General features: G+C 37.2%; 4 protein-coding genes across 5 annotated transcripts in view; 1 reads left to right on the forward strand and 3 right to left on the reverse strand.

Annotated features, from left to right (window-relative positions):
• Positions 1–1,017, reverse strand: part of LOC104762903 (receptor like protein 30-like) — a 2,686-nt gene extending 1,669 nt beyond the window's left edge. For both annotated transcript variants that reach the window (XM_010486316.2, XM_010486307.2), the window contains exon 1: positions 12–1,017. In XM_010486316.2, coding sequence (XP_010484618.2) covers positions 12–1,003 — 992 coding nt within the window. In that variant the 5' untranslated portion in view covers positions 1,004–1,017. The remainder of the gene's footprint in view (positions 1–11) is intronic.
• On the forward strand, positions 2,146–3,456 carry LOC104762916 (receptor-like protein 12). Its single transcript, XM_010486327.2, has one exon. It carries the CDS (start codon positions 2,146–2,148, stop codon positions 3,454–3,456), a length of 1,311 nt encoding a protein of 436 aa, XP_010484629.2.
• LOC104762926 lies at positions 3,729–5,882 on the reverse strand. The gene is made up of 5 exons (XM_010486338.2): positions 5,233–5,882; positions 4,998–5,122; positions 4,323–4,414; positions 4,130–4,216; positions 3,729–4,022 (listed from the first exon to the last, which is right to left on the reverse strand). The coding sequence occupies exons 1-5, from the start codon at positions 5,580–5,582 to the stop codon at positions 3,915–3,917; spliced, it is 762 nt and encodes a 253-aa protein (XP_010484640.1). The 5' UTR covers positions 5,583–5,882; the 3' UTR covers positions 3,729–3,914.
• Positions 6,972–7,911, reverse strand: LOC109130200 (CLAVATA3/ESR (CLE)-related protein 20-like). Its single transcript, XM_019239459.1, has 2 exons — positions 7,855–7,911; positions 6,972–7,459 (listed from the first exon to the last, which is right to left on the reverse strand). Exons 1-2 carry the CDS (start codon positions 7,909–7,911, stop codon positions 7,202–7,204), a joined length of 315 nt encoding a protein of 104 aa, XP_019095004.1. The 3' UTR covers positions 6,972–7,201.

Consider the following 9,368-nt stretch of genomic DNA (forward strand, 5'->3'; position numbering starts at 1 on the left):
TTGCAAGAGACCTTGGAAGCTTTCCTCTTATTTTATTGTGTCCAACGTCAAGCATTTTCAGTGAGCTGTTGGAGAATGTGTCAGGAAGTCTTCTAAGGTTGTTGTGACGTAGATTCAGCAGTACTAGTGATTCACTCAAGCATCTCGGAACTGAACCACTAAAACTGTTGTTTGATAGATCAACGTATAGCAGATTCCTTGGATTGCACATTGAAAGAGGTATGTCTCCTGTGAAATTGTTATTTGCTGCAACTATGTACCTCATGGATGGTGAAATATTAGGAAAAGATCCTTGGAAGGCGTTTGAACTCAACAATAAGTAGACGAGTGGCGAATTAAGAGACGCTTTTGGAGAGCCTTCAAAACTGTTCAGGGAGTTGTGAGAGAGACTCATTGCAGTCAAAGAAGGCAGATTCCATAACCATTCAGGTACTTTACCCTCAAATGTATTGTTAGAAAGGTCTAAAGAAGAAAGATTGGTTAACTTGTATACATAGGGAAAACCACTAGTGAACTTGTTATTTGCAAGGTCCAAGTAGGTTAGCCGACTTAGGTTATTGATGGAGGATGGAACTTCCCCGGTAAAACCATTTTGGTGAAGATCCAAGAACTCTAAGTTGGAGAGTTTGCCAAACTCAGAGGGGAATGAAGAGAAAAGGTTGTTGTAAGAGAGATCCAGATACCTGAGCTGGTGTAAGCTGAAAAGGCTACTATTAGCATCAAGAGTGCCATAGAGACACGCACCTCGAAGTTTTAGCTCTGTCACCGCACCCGTCTTTTCATCAAACGAAACCCCATCAAAGGATATAGCATCATTCGTCCAAGAGTTTGTTATTGAATTGTTACATAACAGATTAAACTCATTTTTGAAAGCCATTAGGCTCCCAATTTGGTTGGGATGAGTATCAGGTAGACAAAAAAGAGTAGTGACCAAGAAGCTCAAAGCAAAGACACAATAAGAGAAACGAAAGGTGGAGTAAACACACACCTGTAAAGCCATCATGGCAAAAAACTGAAAATATGTCTATACGTGGATGAGTGTTTTGCCGTCTAATAATCTATAACCATGGTAAAGACCAATTATACAGCATGACTTGGAAATTTGGAAGTCTTCTATTCTTTATTGACCATGCACATATTTATTCCACATAGACGGGGACCTTACCATGTATTTTAATGTTTCTTTTTGTTTTTGGACCTTTTTCAAGTCAAGCCGTATGAAAGGTGGCACTGGAGCGCAAATCAGTATCATTGAATGATAGTATGATACAATGTGTTCACACATAATGGACGTGAGAGTCACGTCTAATTATAAACAGGACGTCAGGACCATGCTAATATGGTAGGGTCTTGCATTATGTGGAATAATCATGTGGACCGTTGATACATAATGAAAGACTCCTTCGTTTTCCAAGTCAAGTTGGATCAAATTAGATCCTCTACTATGGTTATAATTTATTAGGCAGCAAAAACCATTCATATATAGGCATTTTTTCTTCAGTGCTCTTCCTTTATTTGCAAGTCTTTCTTCTTTCCATGATGGCACTGTGTTTTCATGTTTTCTCCATCTCGTATTTCTTATGTTGTGTTTTTGCTTTGACCTTTTCCGTAATTACTATTGTTTCTCTACCTAACCGCCGTTTGGACCAAGTTGAGACACTTCTAGCTTTTAAGAATGAGACTCGATCCTCCTGCATTTCAGTGACAAATTCTTGGATCATTGATGCTATCTATTTTGATGGGGTTGAATTTGATAACGAGACCGGTGTAGTGACGAGTCTAGACCTACGTGGTGCATGTCTCACTGGCCCTCTCGAGGCAAAAAGTAGCCTGTTCAGATTCCACCACCTCAGGTATCTCGACCTCTCTTACAACAACTTTAACCCGTCTTTATTCCCCACCGAGTTTGCCAGACTCACCAGCTTAAAGTTCTTGAATCTTAAATCTAGTGGCTTAGTCGGTAATGTTCCATCCTCAATCAATAACCTAAGCCACCTAACCCACCTGGACCTTTCATTTAACAAGTTCAACAGTAGTTTTCCCCTTTTATACAATTTAACCAAACTTTCTTCTTTAGACCTTTCAAACAATAGATTTAACGGAAAAGTGCCTGAATGGTTATGGAATCTACCGTCTTTGAACGCAATGATTCTCTCCCATAACTCCTTCAATGGTTTTGAGGGTCCTCCGGAAGTGTTCCTTAATTCGTCACTTGTCTACTTATATTTGAATTCAAACGCCTTTCAAAGATCTTTTCCTGTGACTCCACCAACCATGAGGTACATGGTTGCATCAAATAATGAATTCACAGGAGATATTCCTCGTTCGTTGTGCAATCCAAGGAACCTGTCATTCCTTGATTTATCAAACAACAATTTCAGTGGTTCAGTTCCAAGATGCTTGATCAGTAAGTCACTAACAGTGTTGAATCTCCGTGACAACAACCTTGAAAGACTTCCAGACATATTCTACAGAAGAAACTCGCTAAAGACACTTGATGTTGGCCATAATCATATAAGTGGAAAGCTTACAAGATCTCTTTTGAAATGCACTAACCTCGAGGTTCTAAATGTTGAGAGCAATAGAATCACAGATACTTTTCCGTTCTGGCTGAAGGCTCTACCGAATCTGCAAGTCATTATCTTACGAACAAACAGATTCTATGGTCCAATATCTTCTCCACCAAATCCGCTATCGTTTCCAAAGCTGCACATAATTGACATATCGCGTAACAGTTTTACCGGAAGTCTACCACCGGACTACTTTGTGAACTGGAGTGCATCCTTGGTGAACATCCCTCAAGATCATCAACGGCGACCAGAGTACATGGGAGATTCTTACTCACTTGGGTTTCAACCATCCATGTATGTGGCTAACAAAGGACTCCACATAAAGCTGGAGAAAATCTTAAGAACTTTCGGAGCCATTGATTTCTCTGGAAACAGACTTGAAGGACAGATTCCTGAATCAATAGGTCTCTTGAAGTCTCTCATTGTAGTTGACTTATCCAACAACAGTTTCACAGGTTATATCCCATCGTCTTTGGGGAAGCTCATCAACCTTGAGTCACTAGACCTATCGCAAAACCAACTCTCTGGGAGAATACCTCAAGAGCTTGCAACCCTCACGTTCTTGGAATACATTAACCTATCTCATAACAGACTCACAGGCCAAATACCACAGAGTACACAGATTGAAGGGCAAAGTAAATCTTGCTTTGAAGGGAATCTCGATCTTTGTGGTCTTCCTCTTCAAAAAGATTGCTTTGGAGAAAGAGAGAATGTACCACCAACAACAACACTGACGCAACACTCAAAGCCGTGGAAACAAGAACAAGTGTTGAACTGGAAAGCAGCAGCAATAGGGTATGGCCCTGGAGTCTTGTTTGGGGTAGCGATCGGACAAATGATATCTTCATACAAACCAGTGTTGTTCTTTAAGTTGTTTCGCCTTTGACAGGAAACATTTGTGTAAAAGGATCCTTTGTATTATATATTCCTATGTTTTGATAAACACATGGATGTGTTCGTGATTATGGTGTAAGTATCTCATGCTATATTGCTATGTATACTTCGATCCTTCATAATCCCAAGGTTTGTTCTGTTTAACTTGGTCCTGTCTCTAAGATCTCTCCTTGAAGATTGCCTAAAGTATTATATATATTGACAATAAAGCTTAGTGGCAAGGCAAGGGGATTTTCCAAATCAGTGAAACTAAAACAAGACAAACATTGAAACTTTCTCTATATACAGAGCTTTATCACTCAATACATCATTGGTATATCAACATCAAAACGTCTTACAGCACAATCTGATAATTCACCTAAGATCTTATTCCATCTTACACACACACATATATCCCTTTTTGGCTTTCTCAATCCATATATAATAACACATTATCCAAAGTCTAGGCTTTTAAGATTTAGGTCCCAGAATTTTCGAAAGCTCCTTCAAGATTGGTTTCTCCTTCATAGTGCCACCACCGTCATTCTCAATATGACACTTCTTCGACATGTTACCCGCCTGTATATTTATTGTCTTTTGGTTAGCATTAACAATCATAGAAATCATTCTAACCCAAATCCTTTGTAACTAAGCAATCAAATTTTGTTTTTTCTTTGACATCATACCCAAGTTCTTAGGGGCTCTACTTGTTCCTTCAAAGACTCCAGTTTTGGCTGAAAAAGATCTCTGCCTTTCAATCTTATGTCATCAGCCTAACAAAAAGAAAATCACACAGTAAACCAAGTTAGAAGAAAATGGCATTCAAGATCAGTCAAGCGAGCTTCCAAATGTAAAAACATAAGAGACATGCAATCTTACATTGCGCATGTCTAGTTTCGAGGCGGCCGTTCCAATGACCAAAGTGGCTGAGCCAAAGATGATAATAGTAGCGGCTGCAAATGCTTTTCCGACTGCAGAAACCAGAATTAATTGGAAAACTCGACATTAGGCAAGATTTTCAAACACTTCATTTACGACATCAGGAACATAGAACGACAAAAGATAGACATCTCAATCTCGTTGTTCAGTGGCAGTTTCTGCTATTCTAGAGTGAAGGCCCACTTATATAAAACAACCACATGATAGAAACTACCAGAACAGAGAGATACTTCAGACTGCTGAGTCAAAAACAGACCCCCAGAAAGCGGTTGTTACATTACACACTCAAAACTCATTAACCCTAAGCCACGGATAATTTAGACTTTCATAACCATACAAAACAAAATTTCTCTAAAGTAAGCTGGAACCTCATCAGAATTAATGCAATATCAGTCCCTAACAGGGTAAGATAGACAAGTTTGGGATAGCAATTTACATGATCAACATTAGCAAAATCAAGGAAGTATACACAGAACACGTAGATATTCCAATCTCTCTGTCTCTAGCAAACAATCCAGATCGAGCCATGTTACTCTGTAGATAACTATAGAGTCCATGTTTCAAAGTTCAAAATGAATGGGTTTTTAGGTAAAGAAAGAAGAGAAGTGAACATACTGTGTTGAAGTCCTTCACCAGCAGCTTTCAATTTTTCAGGATTTACAGGAGTGCCATATCTGTCTCTCCTCAATTCATTAGCTGTTGAAGCGAAAAACGAATTCTCAGATTCCGGCAACTCCCATCTGCAATCAAATCAACCCAATTATCAACAATTTCATTTTAAAAACTGAGAATTTCGAAATCCCCGAGTGAAACAGAGTATAAAACCCTAGTTTCGATCAAGTTATAGTACCTTCTGCGTCCGAATGTGACCTGAGGCAGAGACACATAACCTCTGAGAGGATTCAAGACGTCAGGGGAAATAGAAACGGCTGCGTTTGGGTCTGATTCAAGAGCCCATTTGGAGAATTGGGAGAGAGACGAAGGATCAGGAGGACGGCCATAGATTCTAGAAGGAAGAGAATGGCGTAGGATCTCCGGAAGAACGTCAGGTTGAATTTCCGGTGGATCCGCCGGAAAAGATGGGAGCTTTTTGCCGGTGGCAGGAGATTTCTCGGCGATGCGATTAACGGCGTGTTTGGATTCCTGGAAAAAGTAGGCAGCTTCTTTTCCCGCGAGTCTCCCTGCTGCAAGAAAACTCATTTTATTTTGTTGTTTTGGGTTTGATTAGTCTCGTTGCTTTCTATTTATACAATATTGTCCTCATCGGTCACATAAATCCATATAAAGATATGATTTTTTTAATGAAAAGTAAATGAATTTAAAGGATTAAAAAAACGATTTCCCAAATCTTGGAGATCACGGGAGTGTAGAAGGAAGAAGATGGATTGGATATGTTCCACTTTCTTGGAGAGAAGCTCTTTTTGACTTTTTAACCAGAGGTTGAAGACAGGAGACCAACTTTTACTTTCTTAACAAGTTGAAATCAGTGGCCACAGCCCCAAAGCAACGGTTCTGATTCAACCATATCTCCTCAACAGGATGACCAGCTCAAACAGATTTCAGTGTGATGAACTGATGACTATGTGTTACTTTTAGTCCCAGCTGAATGCAGACATTGAACAATTGCTGTATAAACCCTGTTATCTATTTTGTAACTTTTCTTTATCATCTCGGCAAATGATTCGTCCGATTTTCCAGCCTTGGACAAACTTGAGATCATTGCTGTAAATGTTACAAACGTTTTTGACCAAACCCTTTGAACCCAATTCATCAAAGAGCCTTGTTGCTTCATCCATGAATTTCCCCTAGTATGAGCGACAAGTATGTTATGAATCCAAAACCATCCCTTTGGCTTCCATTGTAAGTGACAACATTAGGTTGTTCTTTGCCTCTTTCAAGTTCCCTTCTTTGCAGTAAATATCCATCAAATTAGTGTAATTCACTGTGCTAGGCTTGACACCTCTATCAATCATCGTGAACAATCAGTCAACTATCTACTCTTTTCAACATCACCTCTCCTACACAATCCTTCAACCCACAGTTTTCAATGAATAAAACACTGATCTTCAATACTCAACCCTTTGTCGAAAACGTAATCGAAGATCTTCACACTCTCTTCGAACATTCCGTTATCCGCATAAACCCTAAACGTCAATTCCAAAAACTCAACCTTTTTCTTCGTTAAATCCGCAATCCACCATCGCAAAACCCAAACTTTCGATCGGACGTTCGTAAACCCCATCGAGAGCAATCGAATTAAACAGAGAGCTGATTTGTCGACACTTACGAGCGGTGTAAAGCCGGTGAGAAGAGTGGCGGATTCGAATGAAGTACTCTTGCCGAAAGAGAGCCAGAGAAGGCTTCCGAGTTTGTGCCTTAGCGGCTTAGCGCAAAACGGCGTCGTTTGTATTTCTCAATAATGAAGTTTTTATTAAGGGTCAACAACACAATTAACTACGTTTTTGGCCAAATTCGATCAAACAAAACCATTATTACATCATTTGTTCCCTCGGTTTAAAATACATAAGAAGAACTCAAGAGTAAAGATGTATGTACTATGACTATATATGTACCACATCCACACAGATATTGATTCAAGCCCTCATCATATTATAAACAACAACCAAGTATTGAGAAGAGAATGGAACAAAAAAAAAGATTGGATTAATCCTACATTAAAATTCGTGTAGTAGTAGTAGATATACATATGTGATATAATCTCTGTGGTTAATTAGGATTTAACAAAATAGAGGGGAGAGAGTTTAGAAAGGAAAAAAACTAATAAATTTATCTGATTCTTTGTTGTTGTACGTTCCTCATCATCGCTTGTTGTGCAAAGGGTTTGATCCCGTCTTTACCTTCCTTTTCTCCGGCAGGATTTCTCCGGCGTCAACTACCGGTAAAGTAGGTTTAGAAGGGATGAAGACTCTGTCTTCGCCAGAAGGTTTAGATGAGAAGCTTCTTCGTCTCTCGTCGACGTGGATTCTTGAAGCTTTAGATAGAACAACAACGAGGAAGATAAAAACAATGAGACAACGAATACGACGAGTCGGATTCATATTCCTTTGTGTTTTTTTTTATATATAAGAAAACAAAAATATTTTTTACTTCTCTTGAAGAATGTTTTTTTTTTCTTTTTCTTAGAGAGATTTTTGGTATATATGATTATGAGAAACAAGGTGTGATGCACAAACTTCCATATGTGTTGTTGCGAGTGTGTATATATATTTGCATTTTATTTAGGGATTAGGTATCGACATATATGGTCCACTTCATAAAGTTTCTTCTTTGTCAACATTTATTTTATATCTTACAATATTTATACAAGTTTATTTTTTTTATATAAAAAAAATATAGAACTTTGAGGTGCCATTTATCTAATACATTGTGTGAGTCAAAAGATTAGTAAAATTTCTATATTTATAATTAGACCAAAACATAGTCTAGTAATTAGTTTTAATGTCGTCCTTACTTTATCATCTTGATTCAAACTCGTATAGTCATCTTCATTCAAACTCGTATAATGCATGTTTTCTTTGAAATATGAAGTTATTCATATCATAATATATTTTGTTTATCATACATACATAAAATAGAATGTTTTTGTTGATTTATAAAAATAAACAATTGATTTGAAAATAGAGTAGTAACAACAACAACAACAACAACAACAAGGTTTTACAAATGTGCCCTTCGATTAGTGCTTATGTTTACAAAATATACAAAATATAACTGTGGAACTGTCAGTAACTTGTAAAAATGGAGAGAATCTGATAAATACAATGGTGAACGGTGAACCCCACTTCCCACCTAAAAATGGCCGGTTTAAAAGTGAGTATTGATTATAGAGATAGATGCAACGATTTTGAAATTCAACTCACAAGGAAATAAAATATCCAGTAGCTCTAATTAATGCGGTGTTCACACACACACATGCACATGTAGATCAATACATATGTTATAGTTCACACACATATACATAAGACTGTCTATATGTATATAGCAATACCATGTGGTTAACGCGAATATTGGTCAATAAGTAAAGATTTTGTATTGATTATTTTCTGATTAGTTTTCACATGTGTAACGTAAAACATAATTTTTAGTTCATTAAACATATCAGCTTGTGCTACTTACGCGTGAATGTAATGAAGCTTTTTAAGGATTAAAGCATTCGTATGCAGAATGATGAAGCTTTGAATAGCGGCATGATTTGTATGAATATCATTATCAACAACAACATGGAAACACAAGAGACAAAGTTACTTATAAAGTTACATTTTTCTTCTGTTGACCTTTTTTGATTTGAGACCGGAAAATTCTGCTTTCTTTTTTTCTCCACAGACTAATTCAAAAGTCATGATCAATAATAGAATAAAACCTACGTTTTAAAAAATATTTTGACTAGTGAAAACGACTTTGGTCTATTGGTCGATAGACTAGAGTTAGCTTTATATACTAGNAAAAATGGCCGGTTTAAAAGTGAGTATTGATTATAGAGATAGATGCAACGATTTTGAAATTCAACTCACAAGGAAATAAAATATCCAGTAGCTCTAATTAATGCGGTGTTCACACACACACATGCACATGTAGATCAATACATATGTTATAGTTCACACACATATACATAAGACTGTCTATATGTATATAGCAATACCATGTGGTTAACGCGAATATTGGTCAATAAGTAAAGATTTTGTATTGATTATTTTCTGATTAGTTTTCACATGTGTAACGTAAAACATAATTTTTAGTTCATTAAACATATCAGCTTGTGCTACTTACGCGTGAATGTAATGAAGCTTTTTAAGGATTAAAGCATTCGTATGCAGAATGATGAAGCTTTGAATAGCGGCATGATTTGTATGAATATCATTATCAACAACAACATGGAAACACAAGAGACAAAGTTACTTATAAAGTTACATTTTTCTTCTGTTGACCTTTTTTGATTTGAGACCGGAAAATTCTGCTTTCTTTTTT

This window comes from Camelina sativa, chromosome 3, assembly GCF_000633955.1.
Source record: "Camelina sativa cultivar DH55 chromosome 3, Cs, whole genome shotgun sequence".
NCBI lineage: Eukaryota > Viridiplantae > Streptophyta > Magnoliopsida > Brassicales > Brassicaceae > Camelina > Camelina sativa.